The 26,618-nt window shown below is 34.5% G+C and overlaps 1 protein-coding gene across 4 annotated transcripts in view; it reads left to right on the top strand.

The window, feature by feature from the left end:
• Positions 1–26,618, top strand: part of Yes1 (YES proto-oncogene 1, Src family tyrosine kinase) — a 66,256-nt gene that overhangs the window by 17,504 nt on the left and 22,134 nt on the right. For all 4 annotated transcript variants that reach the window (XM_078030315.1, XM_078030316.1, XM_078030314.1 and 1 more), the window contains exon 2: positions 24,489–24,761. In XM_078030315.1, coding sequence (XP_077886441.1) covers positions 24,497–24,761 — 265 coding nt within the window. In that variant the 5' untranslated portion in view covers positions 24,489–24,496. The remainder of the gene's footprint in view (positions 1–24,488; positions 24,762–26,618) is intronic.

Genomic DNA, 26,618 nt, shown 5'->3' with positions numbered 1-26,618 from the left:
TTGCCTTTAATTCTTGATAAAATTCTAGACCTGTTTATTAAACAGATGTTTGTGATAGTTTTTAAGCAATTAGGAGATTATAGACGTATTTTTAGGAATCTTTTTATTAGTTATTGTTGAACCTTTATTTATTTATTCATATGTGGTGCTGAGAATTGAACCCAGTGCCTCCCACACACTCGGCAAGTGCTCTACCATTGAGCCACAATCCCAGCCCCTATAGAATTACATTTTTTTAATAGTTACTTGTCCAGCAATGCTTTATTGACTCACTGAACCTCTATCTCTAGAGTTGAGTAAATGTTGCATAAAAGATCATCTGTCAGTAGTACTTTCCTGTGCCATTCAGTGGTCAAACCTGAGAGGTTCCCTTCTGACAATAAGATCCTAGTGATTCCTTTTTTTATCTTTTGGGGAGGGGGTGCTGGCTCTCTTTTTATTTTTCCCACATCCATAATTATTCTAATGACATGATAAATTGCTTTATCTTTTGGTGATATTAGAGCCAGGAATATTAAGAGCTTTAAAGCTCATTTTATATCTTTCCCGGTGTTTTGTTTTGCTCTTTTAGGAAGATTGAATTGGAATAATATATAAGCCTGCTTATTTATTAATAATATCTGTCAAATTGTTTTACTTTTGCTAGTATATGAATAAAGATACCTTACTTTTGTTTCGAGGTAGGGTCAGACAGGTCTCAAACTTATGGGTTCAAGCCATCCTCTCTCTGCCTTAGCCTCTCAAGGAACTAGAACTCCAGTGTGCACCACTGTACCCAGCCCCTTAAAGTTACTTTAATTTGACTTTCCAATTGAAGCCTACTCTACATTTTTCCAAATAGTGAATTGCTTTGTCAGTAACCTTTGCCAATTTTGTTTTTTTCTTATTGATTTTAGAAGCTCTTAATTTATTGTGGATATTGATTCTTTCTATGTCTTTAGGTTGCACTTTCTCCATATCTGTGCTTGTCATTACTTCATCTAATTCTTATATCCTTTTTTATTTTTTGGCACCAGGGATTGAACTCAGGGGCACTCAACCACTAAGCCACATCCCCAGCCCTATTTTGTATTTATTTAGAGACAGGGTCTCACTGAGTTGCTTAGCGCCTCACCATTGCTGAGGCTGGCTTTGAACTCAAGATCCTCCTGTCTTAGCCTTTAGAACTACTGGGATTACAGGCATAGCTACCATGCCAGGCTTTTCTTATATCTTTTTTTTAAAGTATGTTAAAATAATTTTCCTCTATGACTTATGGATTTTCTGTTTCAAGAATACTTTCTCAAAATTTTTATCTGTCTTTTTATCTATCAGATAAAAGATAAAAATATCTTCTACATAAGAATCATTTTAAAAATTCTATTATAGGTTTGTGTTTTGTTTCACAATGTTAATTATTTAGCTCTTTACTCTGGAATTTATGTATGTTATGAAGTAAGGATCCGGTTTTTTTCCCTTCAGATGATAAAGCTTTCCAGTGCTAGTTATTAAAATCTTTTTCACACCCGTGGCATTTACATTTTTGTTTTTTAAATACCCTTGGGTCTGTTTCTAGACTTACCCCCCCCCACCCCGCCCTTTTCTTTTCCAGGAACTTCAATGTTTATTCCTATGCCAGTACCACATGGCTTGATGCTGATAACTCTGACCATGATAACAGTAGCAGCAGGGAATAATGTGTATTGAGCATTGGCATGTGTCAGTCCCAGTGATAAATGCTTTGATGTAGTTTACCTGATTATTTCTTACAAAGCTCTTATGAGTTATGTGCTTTTAATATCTTTATTTCTTCAGGTAAAGAAAGCTTTAAGAGATTTTAATTTACTCAAGTTACCAGATTATTCTATAACCCAGGTCGGTTGGTCTGTGTGTGTGTGTGTGTGTGTGTGTGTGTGTGTGTCTCTCTCTCTCTCTCTCTCTCTCTCTCTCTCTCTCTCTCTCGTCAGTTTTTAACAAAAGCAACTTTAAGAATACACTTTTCACTAGTATTTGCATTCATAGTTTCCTAAGTACATATTATTATTTTCTTTCTTTTTAGATATACATGATAGTATAATATTTTTTGACATACATACATGAAGTATAACTTGTTCTAATTAGAGTTCCATTCTTGTGGTTGAACATGATGTGGAGTTATACTGATCATGTACTCATATATGAACATAGGAAAGTTATGACTGATTCTTTCTACCGTCTTTCCTCTTCCCATTCCTCTCCCTTCCCTTCATTTCCCTTTGTCTAATCCAATGAACTTCTGCCCTCCACCCCCTTGTGTGTTAGTGTGTTAGTATTCATACATCAGAGAGAACATTTGGCCTTTGGATTTTTGGGAGATTGGTTCATTTCACTTAACATTGATTGTTTCCAGTTCTGTCCATTTACTGGCAAGTACCATAATTTTATTCTTCTTTATGTCTGAGTAATATTCCATTGTGTATATATACCACATTTTTGAGCATTTTTTTGTTACACTTATTTATAGATATTTGTATGTGTACTTAAAAAATGTTAGTTGAGAAATAATTTCAAAGTTGCAAAAGAGTTTCTGAACTGGATACCTTCACCCATATCTACCAGATGTTAACTTTTTGTCTTATGTATTCTGTGATCCCCTACTTAGATACAGGTGTATGTATATGTGTATTTCCCTACACCATTTGAGAGTTAGTTGCAATCATACTGTCTTAATACCCTTGAATATTCAAGGTGTATTTCCTAAAAATAAGGACATTTTCTTATATAACCACAATATACAATTATCAAATTCAGTTAAGTTTTTAGTATCACTATAATATCATTACCTAATTTCTAGTTGTGGTTATTAAATTCTATTCCTCAAAATGTCCTTATTTATTCACCCACCTGTGAATGTGAATGTGGTCTTGTCATATTTGGAAATTGGGTCTTTGTGGATACCATGAAGTTAAGTTGAAATCATCCTGAATTAGGGTGGGCCCTTGATTCAATATGACTGGCATTCTTGCAAAAGGAATACACCATGTGAAGACAAAGACATCAAGGGAGAATGCCATATGACAACAGGCAGAGATTAATGTGATGCAGCTATAAACCAGGGAACACCAAGGATTTCCAGCCACAGTCAGAAGATAGAAGGAAGCACAAAACGATTTTACCCAGAGTTTTAGAGGGAGCACGGCCCTGCTCACACCTTGAGTTTGGAGTTCTTACCTCCAGAACTATGAGAGAACACATTTCTGTTTCAAGCTTTTTTTTTTTTTAATAGCAGCCTTAGGAAATATTATAACAGACCGTAATCACAAATTTCCAATTGTCATAATTCCTTTTATAACAAAAATCTAGAATCCAATCTAGGAGCACATGTATTTAGTTATATTTCTTTAGTCTTCTTTAACCTGAACAGTTCTTCAAATCTTTCTTTATTTCTCCAAACATTGATGTTTTTTAAATCAGACTACTTGTTTTGTACAGTGTGTATCAAGATTTGTCTGATGTTTTCTCATGAGTAGATTAAGTTTACAAATTTGGGGCAGGAATACAGCATAAGGGGTATTGTATCCTTCCTCATATAACACATTAAGAGGCACACTATGTTAACCTGTCCAATTATTGGCAATATTAACTTGATTGCTTAGTTACAGTGATATTTGTCAGGTTTCTTCAGTGTAAATTTAGCATTTTTCTCTTTAATTAGTCAATTATATGTGGGTAAAGTTTTAGCCTCCTCTGATGATTCTTGCCTTAATTCACCAGAGTTAATTATTGCAATGATGGTTACAGAATAATACTTTTCTAACTCTGTATTCTTTTTCTTTGGGGGCGGCAAGTACCTGGGGTTGAATTCAGAGCACTCAATCACTGAGCCACATCTGTAGCCCTGTTTTGTACTTTATGTAGAGACAGGGTCTTACTGAGTTCTTAGTGCCTTGAGGCTGGCTTTGAACTCTGGATCCTGAGCCACTGGGATTACAGGCATGTGCCACTGCTGCTGGCCTGTGTTCTTCTACATTTATTAGTTGGGATTCTGTAAGAGAATATTTATTTATTATCAGAAGAATTTATGGAGTTATTTTTAATTAGCATGTTATAATTTATGTATAGTATTACTATGCATTTTGGTCCTCAAATTTATTCTAGTTTTGGATAGCAAGAGCCTCTTTAAGCTGTCTCCTGTGTACTTTTGATAGACCCCCAATATTTTTTAAGTAGTACTTATTTATTTTTGGTATATAATGTCCCAGGTGCATCTCGTGTTTGCCTTGCTGTAACTTTGAAATCTGCCACTTATTCAAGGAGTATTGGTTCCTTTTAGCAGGTGTGAATGGTTTTCAAATGGTTCGTTTTTAAATTAATATATTATATTATGGTACACACCTATAATCCCAGTGATTTGGGAGGCTGATTGAGGAAGATCACAAGTTCAAGGCCAGCTGCAGCAATTTAGAGAGAGCCTTAGTGACTTAGTGAGACTCTATATCTCAAGTTTTTTTTTAAAAAAGACTAGGGATATAGCTTAGTGGTAAAGTACCCCTGGGTTCAATCGCCAGTTCTACCAGTCAGTCAGTAAAACTTTATAACTTGCTGTTTTGGTATATAAGGAGCTACTTATTTCTTCATACATTTTTGTAACTTCTTTAGAAAAATATCTTATGTCTAATGGTTTTTAAGTTAATTCTCCTAGTTGTTGAGGGGTTTAAATAATCATATTATGCAGAAATAATGATTATAATCCTAGTGTATTGCCAGTATTTACCCATCTTATTTAAAAATGTTTTCAAAATAAAAAAAATTGTTACATATTTTAATTAGACTATTTCTAGTATTTACTATTCCAACTATGATGCCAGAGTTTGAGCTTTAAATATAGATATATAATATACAGAAGGATTCTTCTATTTCATGAGGGTTTTTATTTTATTAAATGTAGCAGTAGATGTTGACTTAAATAATTTTTCTTGGCTTTTATTGAAAGAAATGCCTTTTCTTATTTTTTTTTAACGTGTTGATGAGCAGACTAATGATTAGTAAACCATTCTTACATTCTGAGAATAATTTTTTTTCTCCCAGTGGAGAATGATAGAACAGGGATTATGAGCATTTTCCAGTGTAGTATCTACCAGCTACAAGAAACAGTTGAGCACTTGAAGTGTAGCCAGACCAAACTAAGATGTGCTATAAGTGTAAAATACACGTGAGATTTTAAAGACTTAATATAGTAAAAAATAATGTAAAATAACTCGGTTTTATAATGTTGATTACATTTTGTGTATATTAGGTTAAATTAGATATTTTGTTAATCTTAACCTGTTTTAACTTTTACCCTAAATGTTTCTACTAGTTTCTTGTTTTGTTTTTTTGAGGGGGTGGGGGGGCAGTAGTGAAGATCGAACCCTGGGCCCTTGCACATGATATTTGAGTTCTGTACCCCTGAGTTACATCCCAGCCCAGATACCAGAAAATTTAAAATCACATGTGTAACTTATGTGGCTCTCATTGTATTTCTGTTGGACAATCCTGCTCTAGAGCCATACTGCCTGTGATCATTTTTTTTTAAGAGAGAGAGAGAGAGAATGAATTTTTTAATTTATTTTTAGTTTTCGGTGGACACAACACCTTTGTTTGTATGTGGTGCTGAGGATCGAACCGGGCTGCACGCATGCCAGGCGAGCGCACTACCGCTTGAGCCACATCCCCAGCCCCCTGTGATCATTTTTTAATGGGAGAGTAAAAATAAGGTGATTGTAAGGATTAAATGGTTAATATATAGAATACTTAGAGCAGTGCTTAGCAATGAGAAAGTACCCTATGCAGTTACTATTCCTGTTAAGGTTATGAACTGCATAAGGTCTGGGAAATTGTTTTGTTTATTATTGTAGCTTAGCCTTTTAGGCTTTCAAATTATTCCTCCCATTCTGGGGCTAGAACCCCAGGGTCCTTCCACATGCTGGGGAATCACTTTTACCACTCTAGTACCTGCTCAATTAGTATTTTTTGAACGAATGAACATAGAGAATTTCTGAGTAACTGAGGTAACTTTGAAAAGGAACTCTCTTGATAACCCAGTTTGAGACCAGCTTGGGCAATTTAAGGAAACCCAGTCTTATAAAGGGCTGGGAACATAGCTCAGTGCTTGCCTAGTGAGCCTGAGGCTCTGAGGTCAATCCCCAGTTCTGAGGGAACAAGTTAAAAATTTTAAAAGAGGGCTGGGTTGTGCTCAGTGGGAGAGCACTTGCCTAGCATGTGTGAGGAACTGGGTTTGATTCTCAGCACCACATGTACCAATAAATCTTTAAAAAAAAGTTCATTGACAACTAAGAAAATATTTTTTTAAAAAATTAGAAAGAGGGGCTGGGGATGTGGCTCAAGTGGTAGCGCGCTCGCCTGGCATGCGTGCGGCCCGGGTTCGATCCTCAACACCACATACAAACAAAGATGTTGTGTCCTCCGAAAACTAAAAAATAAAAATAAAAATAAAAAATTAGAAAGAGAAAGCATCACATAATTTACCTTATGAAATGTATATTTTGGGGTTTTTTGATAGCTTTTTTTTCAAGGTTGAAACTATTTTCATAGTTGTTTAGGTCGCCTATGTTTTAATTCTATTAATTTCTATTTGCCTAGACATCCATTTCATCCAATTCTTAAAACTTAGAGAGTTATACAAAACTGTTACTTTCTATTCAAATTATCTGTGGCTCTAGTACCCTTCTCATACTTAATATTGTGTATTTTCTCCCCTTTTGTGTGTGTGTGTGTGTGTGTGTGTGTGTGTGAGAGAGAGAGAGAGAGAGAGAGAGAGAGAGAGAGAGAGAGAGAATGTGTGTGTGTGTGTGTGTGTGTGTGTGTATTGGGAATTGGCCCATGGCCTCACACATATCAAGCATGCATTGTACCCTGGAGCTTTACCTCCAGCCCCCTTTTGTTTCTTGACAAAGATGAGGTATAGTGATTTATCTATTGAACTGATTTTTTTTTTAATATTTATTTTTTAGTTCTCTGCGGACACAACATCTTTGTTTGTATGTGATGCTGAGGATCGAACCTGGGCCGCATGCTTGCCAGGCGAGCCCACTACCACTTGAGCCACATCCCTAGCCCTATTGAACTGATTTTTATTTGCAAATTATATTGGAATTTTTTATTATAATAATAAAATTAAAAGAAAAGGTAATAAATTAGAAATATAAGTGGGAAATTCCAGTATGTTTACAAATAAAACCCCCTTTTTTGTCGTTGTTATTTTTCTCTAAATTCTAAATATTTAATTCATTTGCTTATATTATTTTGTCTTTAGTAAAGTTACGAAAGGCTTTGAATTTTTTTCTGACTACAGCTTTTGCTATAGCTCATTGATGTAAAAAGTTGTTATTTTATAATTGTAGTTTTTGTTTCTTGTTTGACATAAGAGCATTGGATCATGAAAATTTTTCATCTCACTTAGGAAAGTTTGAAAAAAAAACTGTACATTTTTTTTAGGACTTCTGGTATATATTCTGTTTTTATTACTAAAACAAACAATATAAAATATGGACAATTGTATGACAAATGTTGCTACAATTCAGTTCAACAAACTTTTATATACTTGCTCTGAGTAATCAAATACTGGTAGTAGTATTATAACAGTCTGGTAAGGGTATAAAATAGTATCAGGATTTCAAATGTTGTTAACATGTTGAATTCTAATATAGTTTTTCATAGAACTTTGTGTATTTCTAAATTGGAAACTCACACCTTTATGTGATAATTTGGAAAATCAAAATGTTTTTCATTTTTAATAAGACTTTTAAAATGTTGACATTCATACACATACTTATTATATACATGTTTTTAAAAATTATTTCAGGCTTGAAATAGTACAGCACAGAAGTAAAGAATATTTGAGAAATATTAAACCAAGATTGTTTCTGGCTTTCTTTGGTCATCTTTAAGAAACTAGATACTGAGTATAAATGATCAATTATATAGCGTATGGTAAAACGCTCCCTATGAAATATGAAGATAGAAAGAGGCATCAGCTTTTATGTGATGAAAAACTTGTTTATCTCCTTTTAATGTGACAATTTCATCAGACTAGAATAAAACCATCCATGCTGTTTCCACATTCATTTCTTGACTCCTGTATTTTGCTTCAAAAAGCAAAACAGACAAATTGATATTCTTTGGAGATTCAAAATGTAAATGCATTTGAAATTCGAAATATAAACTGATTGAAGTCCTTCAGAGCATATATTATACATCTGTTTTTGCCTTTGTAATATAGCCCTTGGAGCTCAGCAATATATAATTTGATAAATACCAGATCCTATTTTCTCATAAATTTTTACTTTCATTTATTCAGGTGCCTTTAAGATTTCTACCTATTTCTACATTGAAATAGCAGCAATTTCTAAATAATCCATAATGCAAAAAATAGATTTTTATGGATTGTCATTGTCAGAATGAACTGATAACTTTGTTGTAAATTGATGCTACCATGAATTGGCATCTGTGATTTTTTTTTATCCTGTTGAGGTGAGGGATATTGGACATTAGAACCAATCCCCCATAGATACCAAAGGATGACTGTATGCTGATTCCAAGTATGGGTCCTGTGAGAGACAAAATCATGGCTCCCTATGATGTCCATGGCCTGTGAATATATCAAGTTATATGAGATGGCTTAGTCTGTTTTCTGTTGCTAAAACTGAATAACAGACTGCAAAATTTTTAAAGAATAAAGGTTTATTCAGCTCAATCTTGAGGCTGGGATATTCGAGGCTAAGGAGATGTCTTTGATGTGGGCCTTGCTGGTGGGACCTGAGGTCCACAGGGTGAGAGGGGTCCATACAAGAGACAGTCAGACTGACTTTGATTACAAACCCATTCTCAAGACAACCCATTAAGCCATGAATAGATTAATTCTTTCATGAGAGCAAACCCTTCATGACCTGCTCCCCTTTTAAAGGTCCCACCTGCTCCATCCCACCTCTTTATGCCTCACAATGGCAATTAAACAGCAACATGAATTTGGGGAGCAGACATTTAAACCATAGTACTTGATAAAGGGGAAATTACAGTTGCAAATGGAGTTAAGGTTACCAATAAACTGATTTTTAAAAAGGGAGCACATACTGGAGTATCCGGATGAGCCCAATCCAGTAACAAAGATTTTTGTTTGTTTGTTTTATGGTGCTGGGCCTTGAACCCAGGGTGTCATTCATGCTAGGAAAGTTGCTCCATCACTAAGCTACATCCCCAGCTGCAGTAACAAAGGTTTTTAAGAATGGAAGAAGATAGAAGAGTAAAAAAAAAAAAAAAAAAAAAAAGTGTTGCTGCCTTAAAAGTTTGAGGAAGAAATCTATGAGCTAAGGAATGCAAGCATCACCTAGAAGCTGGAAAAGTCAAGAAAACCCATTTTGTCTTGAGTATGCTTTGAGTCTCTTTGAAATACAGCCCTGCTGACACCTTTGAGTTTTAGCCCAATGAGACTACTATCTGACTTCCAAAGCATTAAGTTTGCATTGTTTTAAGCCACCAAATTTGTGGTAATTTGTTATAGCAGAAATAGAAATGGCACTGAGTCTTCAATCAACTTTTAATTCTGTCACTACTTTAGTGACATACAGCTTCACTGTTCAGGCCTCAGTTTCTCTATCTGTAAAAGAGATAACAATAGCACATATACTGCAGGATGTGGTGGTGCTTGCCTGTAATCTTGGTAACCTGGGAAGATTCAAGTTTGAGGCCTGCCTCAGCACCTTACTGAGGCCTGAAGAAATTTTAGTTAAGACCCTGTCTCAAAATTTAAAACAAAAAGAGTTGGGGATGTAGCTCAGTGGTAAGGTGCCCCTGGTTTCAGTCCCCTGGTGCTTCCATTGCATACACTTACATATATCTGTTGTTTAAATGGTAATATTGTGAGTATATTCAGAAATATGAAATTAAAAGAAAAATGCTCAATACAAAAGAAATTAGACACTTAGCAAATATCTTCTGGACATTAATAATTACAAAGAATGTTCCTTAAAATGGGCATTTTTTGCCTATATGAAATTTGGAAAGATTCCATCAATATCATTTCTGTTGTTTAATGTATGAAAATGGATCTTCTTATACTTAAAAAAGAAAACTAAGTAACTCTTATTAAGTTACTAAGTTTTATTTATACAATGTTAATTGTATGTTATAAATATTAATGCCAGGTGAAAAATTACTCAGACTGTGATACAATAGAAGCTTTGAAATATCTGTTGTGTTGGCATGTGGGAGGCAGATATGAGTTCACTCACAGCGCACCATTTTATCCTGGTTTTTCCAATTCAACTAAGTCAAGCTTTCAGGTTCAATTTTGGTACAATATTGCACCCATTTTTTGCTAGAATGCCATAAAAGGTTATGTGATGGTTTTTCCCACATGGTTTTTCTTCTTTAAGAAGTGTTTTCATGTCAGGCATGGTGTAATCATGCCTGTAATCCCAGTAGCTCAGGAGGATCCAGAGATCAAAGAGAGCCTCAGCAAAATTGAGGTGCTAACCCGTCCAAAAAAAAAAAAAAGTGTTTTTATTTCAGTTTAGAACAAGACTATGCTAGTTTAAATTTTTTTTAATTTCTTTTTTTTTTGGGGGGGGTAGATGGACACAACACAATGCCTTTATTTTTATGTGGTGCTGAGAATTGAACCTGGGTCCCACCCATGCTAGGCGAGTGCTCTACTGCTGAGCCACATTCCCAGCCCTGCATTTAAAATGTACTTTTGAGGTCTTTTCCTAACCTCCTCTTTGCATCTTTAAAATATGCTGTACAGTTTTTTGTTCGTTTGCTATCTAATTTAATAAAAGTTTTAAAAGAATATCCTTAATCCTTTTAAAAAGAAATGTTTACCTTTGCAGTGTATTTTGCAACATTTAGCTATTGAGATCAGAAATTTAGTAAAAGAATTTAAAACAGAAAAAAACTAATCCTTTAACATGTTTTATATTGATATACATTTTCCACTCATAGGTCATAGAAATATAACTTTAAACTTGTGACTGATAACTACTACATTTTTTTTGTAGTTGGTTAACTTAAGTTTTTAGTTCTCCTGAAATGCTGCTGCCTTTTACTTAATACGTGCAATAATATTTTGATTGCCCAGACTTCTTAAGACCCTTTTCACCATCTCAAAGTTAAAATGGGACCTGCTGTGTTCCAGCAGCAATCCCACCTTTGTCTAGAGAAGACTCACCCAGAGGGAGATTCAGAGTGCTTTAGGAATTCAAAGTTGATTCTTAAAATCTCTGTCTTAACTGTAAAATTAAGACTATAATATATTTTACCCTGTGAAGCAAAGGGCTGAAAAGGCCATTCTGCCACAGGAGAGCAGAATGAAGCAGATATATAGAGGGGCAGAGTACAAGATGGATAGAGACTGAGACAAACTTGTAAGAGGGGAACTGAGATGAGGAAGGAATGGGTATGATAGAGGGACCAGGAGAAAGAGAAGGTAACAAACTAAATTTCCAGGACTTAGATTCCTTTTTCTAGTTTTCTTTTATAATTTCAAGTTCCTTGTAATCTTTCAGTAACCTTTATAAAAATCTTTTTGTTTAAGCCAGAAGTCTTAATCAAAGCAAACACCTGCTTTTCTTAGGGTATGTACTGGTTGCTTTACATATGATATCAGTTAATTCTTAGAACCTTGAAAGATAGGTATTTTTCTTCTGAATAAAAATTAGGAAACTCAGGCTTGGGAGAGATTAAGTAATTTAACCAGGGATCACAATAATATGTAATGAAACCATAATTGAAATGTAGGTCTAACTCCAAAGTCACTCTAAAAATATTTATTGGGTATTAGTTATAGAACAAACACTAGAAAGATTTTTTTAAAAAAATTATTTAAAAATTGTTGCCCCAAAGCTTACAGTTCAGAGGAACATAGTGACAAACAGGCAGTAGCAATTCAGTAAAGTGACTTGCCTTATTTAGGAATAAAATATTAGCATATTTAGGAATAAAATGTGCTTTGAGAAATCAGGGAAGATTCCTTGAACATTTAAGGTAAGACTTGAGAAGACTGAGTAGTCATAAGCCAAGTGTAAAGAAAGAGGTAGGTGATTGTATCAAACATTTATGAAAGCAGTATTTCTAAAATAAATTCAGTATGCCAAGAAGCACTGGATGTAGGAAGAGGGATGGGAAGAGCCAGGAGAGGTACATAAAGCAAATTATACAGGGCCTTCTGTTGCATGTTAAAGAGTGCAGACTTTATACTGGGAGAAAGGAAGTGGGAGTCAGGCTAACCAAGGCTCATAATCAGATTTATTTATTTATTCATTAATTCATTTATTTATAGATAGATACATACATACATACCAGGGATTGAACCCAGAGATGTTTAACCACTGAGCCACATTTCCAACCAGCGTACTATTTTTATTGATTGATTGATTGATTGATTGGAGATAGGGTCTCACTAAGTTACTCAGAGCCTCACTGAATTGCTAAGCTTGCTTTCAACTTGTGATCCTCCTGCCTTGATCTCCTGAGCCACTGGGATTACAGGTGTGCACCATCACCGCATATGGTTTTTTGTTTTGTTTTGTTTTTTGAGAACATGCAAACATACTGTATAATCAGAGAGATAAGAGAACTAACACAGAGACAGGCTAGTCAAGGAAGCTTTTGCAATAATCTAGGCAATAAATAATAGGTAATTAAGGGAAGTAGTAATTAGCTGAAGAAGTGAAAAAATTTATGGGCTATTATGATCAGGTATTAGTTACTAACCATATGGAACATGGGAGAAGTAGAAGTTAAACATGACTCTCAGGCTTCTAGTGAAGTGTGGATGGGAGCACTGTGCTTACCGTTCACAGAGACATGAGTGACCAAGAGGAAGGAGTAATAGATTGTGATGGGAAAGATGACAGGTCCCATTTTGGATAAGGTAAATTTGAGATTCCTGGAAGATATTCTAACAGGTGCCTATAATACACAGCTATATCCACTAAATGAGCTTTCTATGGAGAGTATTTTGACAAAATGAGACCTAATCTTTTATTCTATAAGTTTCAAGAAAAGAATGACTTTAGGTATCTAATACATTTGCTATTTTAGATGATCTGAGAGATGTTTTCTATTCATTTAAAAAGTAAGGTCATGTTCTTTCCCCACACCCTCCCCCGCAAAACATTGCTAGGAAAATCATTGCTTGTCTTTACTATTCTTCTATGTAATTGCCATTATTTCTTAGACATATTTTTGGGAAAATTCCTGTTTAAAAAGCAAAACAGAGGCCACTGCAGTGGTGCACTCCTGTAATACCAGTGGCCTGGGAGATTGAGGCAGGAAGATTGAAAGTTCAAAGTTAGCCTCAGCAATTTAGCAAGCCCTAAGCAACTTAGCTAGACCCTGTCTCAAAATAAAATATCTAAAGGGCCAGGGATATGGCTTAGTGCTCAAGTACCCCTAGGTTCTATCCATGGTACCAAAAAAAAAAAAAAAAGGCAAAATTGATATTTTATAGATCTTTTTACCTAGTGGGTATCCATGGAATTATATTAGCTTGATTTTGAATGAGACAGAAGCTAAGAAAACTGAGTAATAAGCACTTATTAAACACCTATTATATGCCCAAACCGTAGTTTTTGTTTAATATATTAATTACAAGACAGAACTTTCTTAATGGAATTTAAAAATTAAAAATCTTTTAATGTGTTTGGCGATTTAAAAATTTGAAGCAAATGTCAAAATTTTACTGATTTCTAACAAAACCAAAATAAACTATTTGTTTATTTCATGAAGTAATATATCATGGTTGAGAAGGAAAGGTTTATTAATCACCTCTCCAGGACAGTGATTTTATTTATTTATTTTTTTTGTGGTACTGAGGATTAAAGCCAGGGGTATGTGCTACCCCTGAGCTACATCTTCAGCCCTTTTTATTTTATTTTGATATAGAGTCTCACAAAATTGCTCATGCTATGATCCTCCAACCTTGGCCTCCCAAGTAGGAAGTCACAGGCATGCACCATCATGCCTTATTTAAGAGAAACCAATTACAAATATGTAAAATTATTTCAGAGTTTTTTGTTTTTAACAATGGAAAAAATGCAGTGGTTTTAAATGTAGTTTATATGTACAAGTTAAAATGAAATTCTGGTATACCAGTCTCAACTTATTTTTAACAACTTATTTTTTAATTACTTCCATTACCAGATATATTACCTTGAGTTTGATAGGCACTGTTATGGCTTCTGCTAATTTCTAAGAGAAGACTAGTGGTTTAACAAAAATACAATATCTGTACCAAAAGCTCCATGGTCTTAGAACTTATTGATTGTGATTTCTTGCTTTGCCTCTTCAACTCATCTCCACCCATGCTTGTCATCATGTGATTTATTTTGTTTTCTTAAATCACTTGGCTATTCCTTGCTTTTGTTGCTTCATTGCTGAAAACTCCCTTTTCTTGGGTCTGCTGTATTATTGTCATACTTATAGTTGTATACATTTGACTTATATATCAAACTTTTGGTTTTAAATCTGTTGATTAAAACATACATTGAAATTCAAGATAGTAATAAGTAAATATCCCAAGAATTTGGGGAAAAGTAAAGAGTTCCAGTCAATAACTAAATCCAATTTCTTTTGTTTAGTCTTACTTAAAGGAAAAAAAACCAGAAGGGAGATACAATGTTGTTACACAAATAATTGTTTAAAGAGTCCATGTAGCGTCTGAGGAGCATTTAACTGACCAACAAAGGTTAAAGTAGTATCTGATACAGCAATTTGCTCCTCAAAAATCTTAACAAAAGTCAGGCATGGTGGCACACACCTGTAATCCCAGCTACTTGGGACATTAAAACAGGAGGATCACAAATTGAAGGCCAGTTGCAGCAGATTAGGGAGACCCTGCCTCAAAAAAAAAAAAAAGGGCTTGGAATATCCTGGGGCGGGGTAGTGGTGGTGGTGGTGGTGGAGGATATTGACAAAAAAAAAAAAAAGAAAAAGAAAGAATGAAGGATTCTTTTTTTGACTTCAGACCCTTGTCAGACTTAAACCATGAGGCTCCAGGGATTTGGAATGAGTTGCTTATTTTTTAAGGTCAATTGTTAAAAGTGTAAAAAAAAGAAAAAAGATTGCAGTGGTAGAAAATTGCCACTATTAGTGAGCTCTACAAGCCTCAGTTTTTCATTGCTTACATTTTCTATTTCTTTCACTCTTGGAAAATTAAGTTATTTGTTTGCTTTTACAAGAGTTCACACCCTTTAAGCAATCTGCTTTGTCCTTCTCTTTGCTTATGTTTTCTGTTTTTTTTTTTTTTTTTTATGGTCCTGCTGTCCTTTGTGCTTTATATTAAAGGGGAAGATTTAAAAATGAAAGATAAAAGTCACTGACTTATGTTTATGACCTGTAAGGCTTCTTGATTTCACAGTCAAATGATATTGTTCATTTCATACCTTATGAAATTAAATTTATAATTTAATTTATCTATGATTTCTTAAAACTCTGTTGTAAATTGGAACCATCTGGGCAAAATGCCAAACTAAGGACTCTGACCCTTCCCCTAAACTGGATATGGCATATAATGAATGCCACAGTTGGTTAGATTGCTAAAGTTAGTACATTTAAGTCTTTCTTAAAGTTCAAAAATGTGTTAAATTAGCCAGGTAGGTGATGTGTGCCTGTAATCCTAGCTACTTTAGGAGGTGGACATAAGAGTATTCTAAATTCAAGGCCAGCCTAGGCCACATAGTGAGACAGGTCTCGAAAAAAATGAAAAGGTAAAATGTGTTATATTACTTGAGAATTTTTAGTCACTGTTACTACCAGTAATGCAACATGGTTAGAGTGAAGGATGGAAGACTGTTTTCAAAGTTAATAGATTGGTGTTAGTTGTGCAGTGAAGCTGGCTGCCAATAATGTTGTTATGTTTGTAATGTTTTCTAAAGAGTTAGTATTTAGTGACTTATCAATGAACAGAAAATGTCATACACAATTTTCTTAGACGTTATGTTGAGTAGTGGAAAGAATAAAACTTGGAAGTTAGAAAATATAGTTCCCTGGTTGTCTTTCCTTTTAGCCTCAACTCCTGAACAAGACAGCCTCCCTGGGCTTGAGGTTCTATAATATGTAGAAATTATGCCTACTTCTCCTGGTAGTACATTAGGATTATTATGGGGTCAAATTAAATAATAAATATTTCAGAGACAGAAAACATTGTCAAAGTGGAAAATATTATTTAAAAGATACTTTAACGCTATACAGTGTAGTAATGTTATCTGCTAATGATTAAGCCAATTGCATTAAAAACATTTCAAATTTGTCCCCAATTCACTGAATACAGTGTTATAGATTCTTATATAGTGTAGGTAATTCTGACATATAACCACCTAAGATAAAGCTGAAAAACTTTAACCTGACTTAGGGAATTGATGTGTTAGGAACTTGCTGGAAAACTTAAGTATTTCTAGACCTTTTGGTATGCTTGGCTCTTTGCAGGGGATATAAATATTAGGTAGTTGTGTAGAATTCATCACCATCAAATTTTAATTCAGTGATTTATTTCAGTGAAAATTAAATGAATGCCAGTGTATAAAATGCAGCTTGTGTTAAGTAGAAAGAACAAAATCTGAGATAGACTGTTTCCTATTACTATCTCTTCCGTTCTCATCTTTCCCCTTTTTTATTTGTATGTTGTACTTCAGCATTGAACTACTTAGCATTCTTAAAACTCACTTCATTCTTGGGTTTGTAGTAGGCTTTTTTTTTTTTTTTAGTTTAATAGGGATCTTTATTTTTGTTTATTTTATTTATTCTAAATTTATTACATATGATAGCAGAATGTAATTTAATTCATATTATACAAATAGAGCACAATTTTTCATGTCTCTGATTTGCACAGCATGCTGGCTCTGTTTAAAAGGCTGTCTTTGCCTCCTGGTAGACTGTCTCTGCCTCCTGATTTTCTTAATTAATATTGATTGTCCTTTTTTTGTCTTCCCTAACCCTGAGGCTGAGTTTTAGAAGATTAGTAGGTGATAGGGAAAGCAGAATGGGAAAAGGAATTAGGGAAATTAGCCTGAAGTACTGGGGCTAAGGGAGTTCAGATTTTACTTTGTTGGTAGTAGAAACCCTGTGTCAAATGTGGCTGATGGCTAATGATCAAGTAAGATGAGAGGACTGAAAGTTGGTCATTGGATTTAGCAGTGTGGAGTTATTTGGGGACCTGTTGGGAAGTTTTAATATAGTGAAAGCAGCAAACACAGTCAGAAAGAAAATTCAGATTATATTTTAAGCAAGTGTGAGAAACAGGAATGTTGGAATGAAGTTTGCTGAAAGAATGGGATATGTGGAAAGAAAAGCGGAAAACTATAGTGGGCAGGATTAAAAGATCAGAGATTTGAAAAAAAGAATACCTGACCATCTTAAATACCTAGTAACAATTTTTGGTGCTGTCACTATCTTATCTTTTATTTCCTACCGGATTTTGAAACAAAAGACAAAGGTGATAGGGCAGATATTTTAGTTCAGTGATTTATTTTCTTTTGAAGGGTGACAAGATGGCTATATAAGAAATGGGAAAGGAACTGTTTTACTTCTCTGCTCCTGAGAATTTGCCCTATCAGCAAAGCCCTTTTAGTTTTACTCTTCCTTTTCTTACTCATTATTAAAGATGAAAAAGTAGTTCAGGTGTGATGAGGGAACAAGGTAAATCCTGATTTTCTGTCCAGTAAAAAACAAAGTGACTTTGTGGTGGAACTGGATCAGCATTCAACATTAATCTTCCAGATCTCTGAAGTCATCTCCATTAAAGAAAAATAATGTAATGTGGTGATTTGCTTCAGTCTGAAAAGGTTTTACTTTTTAGTGCATTTTGCTAAAACGTGTCAACACTTGCTATTAAAGCAAGAACAATCCAGGAAACATTGTTAAAGAGTTTACACTGAATACTGATCAGTCATCCTGGTTCCTTCCAGGCTCACGAAGAAACCATGGGATGAACCAACAGCCAATTCATAACTGGTTATAAGGTTAAGGCAATTGGATAGTACTTCATATTCTTTTAATTTTGCTCATTCAAATGCAAAGTCTCAAAATAGGCAAATCACATGATTGTGGAATATTGAGAGACCCTTAAGTCAGTCACAAATGAATAAAGTATGTAGAAATTGTGAGATAGATAGGGAATGGCTGTGTCAGTAGAAAGTGAAGTAGTTGGTTTTAAAACATCAGAAGAACAAGGACCAGAGGTGTAGTCTGGTGGCAGAGTACTTGTGTAGCTTGTAAGAGGTGCTAGCTTCGATCTCCAGCACTGCAAAAAAGAAAAGTACAAAAATAGAGATGCTATGTCCACATAATGGAAGGGAAGCAATAAACTCCTGACAATAAAACAGTGATTATAGTAGTAAGACTGCAATCATTATAATCAGATTATTCTATAGCTTCTGATTTTTATATATTCTTTCTTTTATTATGTTTATCTTTATAAGAACCCCTCTTCCAATCTAAAAGAGCCTATCTGAAGCTGAGTATAAAGTTTAAACTAATCAGATACATAAATGAGTACTTTAAAATGTTTCCTTTCTTCGACTTGTACAAAAGAAAAATGCCACAGAGTACTTTTAACAGATTATAGTGAAACACCTAAAATTTATTTGAAGGTGATTTATTATTAAGGAATAAATTCTGTTATACGAACTGAAGTACAGATTTATTAATATTTTTAGTTACACATGGACACAATCTATTTATTTTTATGTGGTGCTGAGGATCGAACCCAGTGCCTCACATGTTCAAGGCAAACGCTCTGCCACTGAGCCAAAACCCCAGCCCCGAAGTACAGATTTATTTAGAAAGTAATACCCTCTGCACTTTGATGATATTAAAATCAAGGAATGAAATATTTTTCTGGATTTAAACTTTTAAGAACAAATTAAGTGGTCATGATGAATTTAATCCATCCCCAGCCTCCTTCCCCGAAAGCGTGAAACTTGGACAAAATAAATTGAAACAGTGATTTTTTTTTTTTTTTTTTTTTTTAGACAGTGAATAACAGCACTACACACAGTGGTCCCTGAAAGACTAGAAATTAGGTGCAGTTTTCAGTTACCTAACTCCCTCAGCAAAGGTAGAGAATGATGGCCTTAACAAGTTGAAGAGATAGACTTCAGAATTTATGGAAACGGAGGTAGCTAGAGTTTGCAGAGGAAAAGAAAAGTTCCAGCCGACACAATGTAGATAAATAATGTTAAAAGTGTGCGTGTGCATAGAAGTCTTTTTACTTTTTCTTAATGTAGGCATAGAGTGAGACTATAAAACCGCACAAAGAGGGGCCAAATTAATGTGACCTGATGTACATCGGGGGTCATAGATGAGTGGTAGGTATTTGAGCTTTTACTAACCAGAGGGGAAAAGTCCTTGTTGATCACTCAGGGCATTTAGTGAAAACTCTCAAAGAGCCTTGGGCCTTGCTGGGAGAGGGTGGGGCTAAACTAGAGTAATAATGGACTGTTGTAAATGACTTTATGTTGATATTAATTTAACAACTGGGATGAGTTTAAGAAATCCTTGGAAATTAATGCAAGAAACAAAATCAAAAATATAAATAGTGCTATATATTAAAGATACTTAATTTATAATTGAAAACTCCAGGCCCTAATAGCTTCTCTGGTGAATTCTTTTCAACATTTAAGGAACAAGTAATACCTGTCTTAAATTCTTTAAAAATACACACACATACAAATACACACACGTAGGGGGAATTCTTCCCAACTCATTCCATGAGGCCAACATGATTAGTCTAATACCAGAAGCAACACAAAATTCACAAGAAAATTAAAAAATAATGTCTCTTGACCACAGACCCAAAAATAGTTTACAAAATATTAACTTTCAGGAATATATTAAAAGGGTGATATACTGTTACCAAATGTTCTTCATCCCAAGAATTCAAAGGTTCCAAGTTTGATTTAACATTGAAAAATCAATGTAATTCACCTTATAAGTTGAATAAAAAAGACCTATATGATTATATAAGTACAAATAGAGAAACTGGAAGAAATTCAACATCCCCATTAATGATTTAAAACTCTCAGGCAAACAAAGAATTTCAAGAGAAATTTCCTCAGCCTGAGGACAGTCAACTACCAAAAAATCCTTCAGACAACTTAAAGGTATAGATTGAATGTTTTTCACTTAATATCAGGAGCCATGGCAAAGATGTTTTCTCTCTTCACTTCAACATTGTACTGAAAAGGAGCAAGCCAGTGCAGTAAGCCAGGCAGGCAAAGGCATACATTGGAAAGGAAAATAAAACTGGTTTGTGTTCATATGATCTTTCTGGATGTAGATAATTCTATGGAACCTATTTTTAAAAAACTAGTAGAACTGATAACAGAGAGGTTAGCAGGAACATAACAAGTTAATACACATATCAGTATAGAAGTATCTTTTTAAAAATTATTTTATTATCATTATTATTAGATTGAGAATTAGACCCAGAGTTTCTTTACCACTGAGTGACATACCCAATCCTTTATTTTAAAATTTGAGACAAAGTCTTGCTGAGGATCCCAAACTTGAGGTCCTTTTCCCTCCCTCTCCTGAGTCATTGGGATTCCAGGTGTGTGCCCAGGAAGTATCTGTCTCATGAACAATTGAAAATATTAATAAAGCAATATCATTTATAAGAGTATTTAGAAAACCAAGAAATGCTTAGAGATTTACTTAACAAAAATTGGACAAGACCTATAACATTTTTTTTAATAAAACATTTTTTTTAAGAGAGAGAGAGGAGAGAGAGAGAGAGAGAATTTTTTAATATTTATTTTTTAGTTCTTGGCGGACACAACATCTTTGTTGGTATGTGGTGCTGAGGATCGAACCCGGGCCGCACGCATGCCAGGCGAGCGAGCTACCGCTTGAGCCACATCCCCAGCCCCAAGACCTATAACAATAAAAACTACAAAATATTTTTGAGAAAAAACTTGAAGATCCTAAATAAATACAGTACTACACTTAGGTGTCTTTCAGTAGATGAATGGATAATATTCATATTGAATATTATCCATAATATTCAATTGAATATTACTCAGTTTTAAAGAAGAGTGAAATTATGGCATTTGTGGGTAAATGGATGGAGTTGGAGAATATCACATTAAATAAAATAAGTCAATCCCAAAAAACCAAAGGGTGAATGTTTTCTCTAATATGCAGATCCTAATTCACAGGGGTGTGTGTGTGTGGAGGGGGTGAAACATAGACAAGAGGATAGAGTTACCTCAGATTAGGTAGAGGGAAGGGGAGAGGATGTGGGGATAAGACAAATAGTAGAATGAAACAGACTGCATGACCAATGTGATTCTATAACATACACTCAGAAAAACGAGAAATTATATCCCATCTGTGTATGATATATCAAAGAGTATTCTACTGTGATGTATAACTAATTAAAACAAATTTAAAAAGTCAACCTCTCCCCCCCCTCTTTGCACTGGGGATTGAACCCAGAGATGCTTTACCACTGAGCTACATCCTCAGTCCTCATTATTTTATTTATTTATTTTAAAATTTTGAGACAGGGTCTCACTAAGTTGCTGAGGGTCTCACTGAATTGCTAAGGCTGATCTCAAACTTGTGATCCTTCTGCTTTAACCTCCCAAATCACTGGAATTCTATTTGTGCACCACCATGATCGGCAAGATATCAAATTGATCTGTAGAGTCAGTCCCAGCCTTTTTTTTTTTTTTTTTTTTTTTTAAGAAATTGACATTCTGATTGTAAAATTTGTATAGTAATACAAAGACTCTACTGCATGGTTTGGCAGACTACTACTTGCAAGCCAAACTGGCTCACTGTCTGTTTTTGGAAATTGTGTCATTGCAACACTGCCACACTTAATGTATTTGTGTATTGTGCATAGATGCTTTTGCAATAACGTGGCAGAGTCAAGTAGTTGTTACAGAGACCAACAAGGTCTACAAAACTTAAAACACTGTCTGGCCTTTTACAGCGAAAATTTGCAGACCCCTGCCCTAGAGTATCCAAAGCAAATTTGAAAAAAAAAAAAAATGGAGGGCTTATTTAATTTCAAGACTTACACTAAAGCTACAGTAATGAAAAGAGTGAAATAATTGATCATAAGCATAGAACAGGGAAACAGACCATAGAAATAGGCTTAAACAAATGTGGTAAATTGATTTTGACAGAGGTACCAACGTAATTCAGTGGGATATAGTTAATTTTTTTCACAAATAATAGTTAGAAACACTGGATGTCAAATTTGGAGAAATTGAAACTCACACTTAACTTTACAGCATAATCAAAAGTTAGCTTAAAATAGCCTGATAGTCTTGATGTAAGAGGCTAGAATTCTAGTGAAAACATAAGAGAAAATCTTCTACTGAAGAATTCTCAGGACCTATAAACCACAAACCATAAAATTAAAAATTCTTAATTGGATTTTATCAAAATTTAAAAAACACATACAATGGCCTGTGGCTATAGCTCAGTGGTAGAATGAATGCTTGCCTAGCATGTGTGAGGCACTGGGTTTGATCCTCAGCACCAGATAAAAGTAAATAAAATAAAGACATTCTGTCCATCTACAACTACTACATTAGAATAATGCAAAGGCAACATATATTCTGAGAGGAAATATAATAATATATGTATATCTGACAAAGAACATGATTCCAGAATATATAAAGACTATAGAGTGTTATAATAGCAAATATTTTTGTTTCCAGTACACAACCCAATTAAAGGACCAGTTTAATTATATATATGTTACCAAAGTAGATATGGTTAGCAAAGTAGAAAATAAGCATGAAAACATGCTCAATATCAGGTGCTTAGTCATTAGGGGAAAGTGAATTAAAACCATAAAAAGATCAAGAGATCTCGATTCACACTTATTAGAATAATTTAAAATTTTTGACTTGAACAAGTGTTAAGAATGTGGAACAGGGGCTGGGGATGTGGCTCAAGCGGTAGCGTGCTCGCCTGGCATGCATGTGGCCCGGGTTCAATCCTCAGCACCACATACACACAAAGATGTTTTGTCTGCCGAAAAACTAAAAAATAAATATTAAAATATTCTCTCTCTCTCTCTCTCTCTCTCTCTCTCTCTCTCTCTCTCTCTCAAAAAAAAAAAAATGTGGAACAACTGGAATTCTCATTTTGTTGGTGAGAATGCAAAATGTTAAGGCCACTTTGGAAACATTTTTGTCATTTCTCCTAAGATTGTACTTCTATACAGGCCAGCAGTTTCACACCTTGGTAATTACTCAGATGAAATGAAAGCTTATTATGTTCACAGAAAACCCTGCAGGTATATGCTGATAATGGCTCTATGTGTGATTTTCAAAAATTGGAAACAACTCAAATGTCTCTCTATTGGGGAATGAATAAACAGTAGTATGTGCATACAGTGGCATAGTACTCATTGGTAAAGTAATGAACTGTTGACATTCGCAGAAACATGCCTGGATCTCAGATACATTAAGCTAGGTGAAGGAAACCAGAATCAAAAAGCTGAATATCATATGATTCTATTTGTATGGTATCTGGAAAAGATACAACTATAAGAACAGGAAATAGATCAGTGGTTCTCTGGGCTTGTAAGGAGAGTACAGAGGGGAATAGGAGAATCCTGGGAGGTGATGCAATTGCTCTTTATTGACATTGATGTGGCCAATGTACAATTGTATGCATCTGTCAAAACTTGCAGACCTGAGCCAGACATGGTGGCACACATCTGTAATCCCAACTACTTGAGAGGTTGAGGCACAAGGATTGCAAGTTTGAGGCCAACCTGGGCAACTTAATGAGACCCTAATTCAATTTTTTTAAAATGGCTGGGGGTTGTAACAGTGGGAAAACACTTGTCAAGCATGTGCTAGGCCCTGGGTTTAGTCTCCAGGACCACCAAAAAAAAAAAAAAAAAAAAAAAGTGCATACCTGAATAACCTGTATATTAATAAGGGTGACTTTAAATTATGTAAGTTAAATCCTGGTTTTTAAATAGGATTTTTAGAAAGTGAGAAACTGATCGTTGAAGCATTGCATTGTATTCAGTTGTCACATTCTTTAGAATGTGTCCACTTAAAGTAGTGATCTGAAAAACTTTCAACTGTGAGTTTCTGAGACTGCTTCTATTTTAATATTTACAGCTATATTTTGAATTAATATTACATAATATTACATAACTGAAGTTATGAATGTTCACTCTTTCAGAATTTATCAGGCAGTCATCATTCACCTGCTTTCTTCTGAATGTTATAGGATGGGAAAAACTACAACTAAGAATTACTGTTTTTAAAAAAGAATTACCTTTAAAGTTACTATGTGTAGTTTATTTGCTGCTCAATTTAAGTTTTTATAGTTGTCATATATAGGATAATGGGACATAATTTAATACTGCTTTTTTTCTGGGTAGCAAGGCTGGGAGGATGCTTTATTTAAAGTCATATTTTCCATTGTATTTTTTAAAAGTATGATGTATATTAACTATTTCTCAAAATATTTGCCTATTTCCTCTGTAGATTTGATAATGGGCTGCATTAAAAGTAAAGAAAACAAAAGTCCAGCTATTAAATATAGAACTGAAAACACTCCAGAGCCTGTCAGTACAAGTGTCAGCCATTATGGAGCAGAGCACACTGCAGTGGCACCATCATCTTCAGCAAAAGGAACTTCGGTTAATTTTAGCAATCTTTCCATAACACCATTTGGAGGATCCTCAGGGGTGACTCCTTTTGGAGGAGCATCTTCCTCATTCTCAGTGGTGCCAAGTTCATATCCTACTGGTTTAACAGGTGAGATTTAAATGGATAATTATGTTGCCTGTTTGAGAACATAACCTTGGGCAGTATATACTTATGGTCTATTTGCTAAGAAAAATATCTTACTGGAGGACTTTTAAAAATTGTATGTGAAAATTCAATATCTAACATAAAAATTAAAGTCAATATATATATGGATATGGTTCTGGGAAATTTGGTGACAGTTTGATAGTGTTTATGTGTATTTGGGTTATACTTTTAATTATTTCATTAACTTACCAGTAATTATTAAGCAATTAATATGTGGCAGGCACAGGGAAAATGAAGATTAAAAACATACATTCCTCTTCCAAGAATCTTATAACTTCTCAGGATTAGAAAGTGCTAACTAGTATTAAAGTAATCCAGTAGTTACTTAATAAGTGTTAATTATTTGGCATTACAGTCACGATAATGCAGTATTTCTATCAGATACTATGATTTATAAAAGAAAAATCCTGAGGCTCAGAAAATTTTTTTCCCCCAGAGATTATAAGCATAAGAGCTTGGATTCAGTATCATACTGCAGGACTCCCATTTTTACATTATCATATCTTTTCAGAGAACAGCAAGAAGAGATAGTTGACAATCTTCCATGGATACAGAATGACCTAAAAAAGTAGATTTTAAAAACTTGAAAAAGAGAAAATGAGCTCTTACGTTACATGAGGGCTCCCGCATCAGGATGCTTTTCCCCTGAAATAACAAAGCACAGGTAGCTAAAGCAAAGAAGATGAACTTCAAGATTCATTTGTGTGGCAGTTCCATGATATCAACAGGATTTGGGTTTATTTCATCTGTTTCCTGTTTATCCTTAGGCATAAACAGCTGCCAGCATCAAATGGAGTAACATATGTCCTTATTTTTAAAAAAATATTTATTTATTTATGTATCTTTTAGTTTTAGGTGGACACATTATTTTGTTTTTATGTGGTGCTGAGAATCAAACCTGTGCCTTATGCATGCTAGGTGAGCACTCTGCCACTGAGCCACAACCCTAGCCCTAACGTATGTCCTTATTAACAGCCTGTGGGAGCAAAGGAGAAATCTCTGTCACAAGCATGGATTATAAATTTGTCTCCTCAGTTTGTTCACCTCTGAACCAATAATAGTGAGGACTGCCATACACTGATTCTGTTAGACAACATTTGGGGAATATTGGACATCACCACAATCACAGTCCTAATTCCAGCCTTCTGACTGCAAATATTTCAATAATCTATGGCTATGATGATATTTCTGTCATTAGTAAAAAGTTTAACTTATTTTCAGGATTATGTGTTTTTGAAAGTTACTAATTCAAAATGATTCAAATAAATTTTGATACTTAAAAGACATACTTTAGTTACTTTAAATTTTTATTGATGTGCATAGTGGACATGGTGGTGCACACCTGTAATCCAAACAACTGTGTAGGCTGAGGCAGGAAGATCACAAGTTTGAGGCCAACTATGGCAATTTACAGAGACCTTTTTTCAAAATAAAAAGGGCTATGGCTGGGGATGTAGCTTAGTGGTAGAACTACAATCTGGGTGCAATCTCTACTACTGAAGAAAAAGAAAAAGTATTTATTCATGTGAAATACCCCATTCAAAGATGTTCACTTATTAACTCTGTAAAAAACAGAGTGTCTTTGCATATAGGTATAAGAGATGGGCAAGACAAACAAGGCTTCTCTACTGATAGTTTACCTAATAATGTTGATTGAACAATAATTAGTGAACAAACAGCTAAACAAGTTGAGATCAGTATTTCTTAATTCTATGAAGGAACTAGCAAGAATAATTGGTAAAGATCCTGTAGTTGATCAGGGAAAGCCTCCTTGAGAATAAATCATTTTAACTGATATTT

The sequence above is a fragment of the Ictidomys tridecemlineatus genome, chromosome 13 (genome assembly GCF_052094955.1).
Source record: "Ictidomys tridecemlineatus isolate mIctTri1 chromosome 13, mIctTri1.hap1, whole genome shotgun sequence".
NCBI lineage: Eukaryota > Metazoa > Chordata > Mammalia > Rodentia > Sciuridae > Ictidomys > Ictidomys tridecemlineatus.
This window is presented reverse-complemented; position numbering and strand designations above follow the sequence as displayed.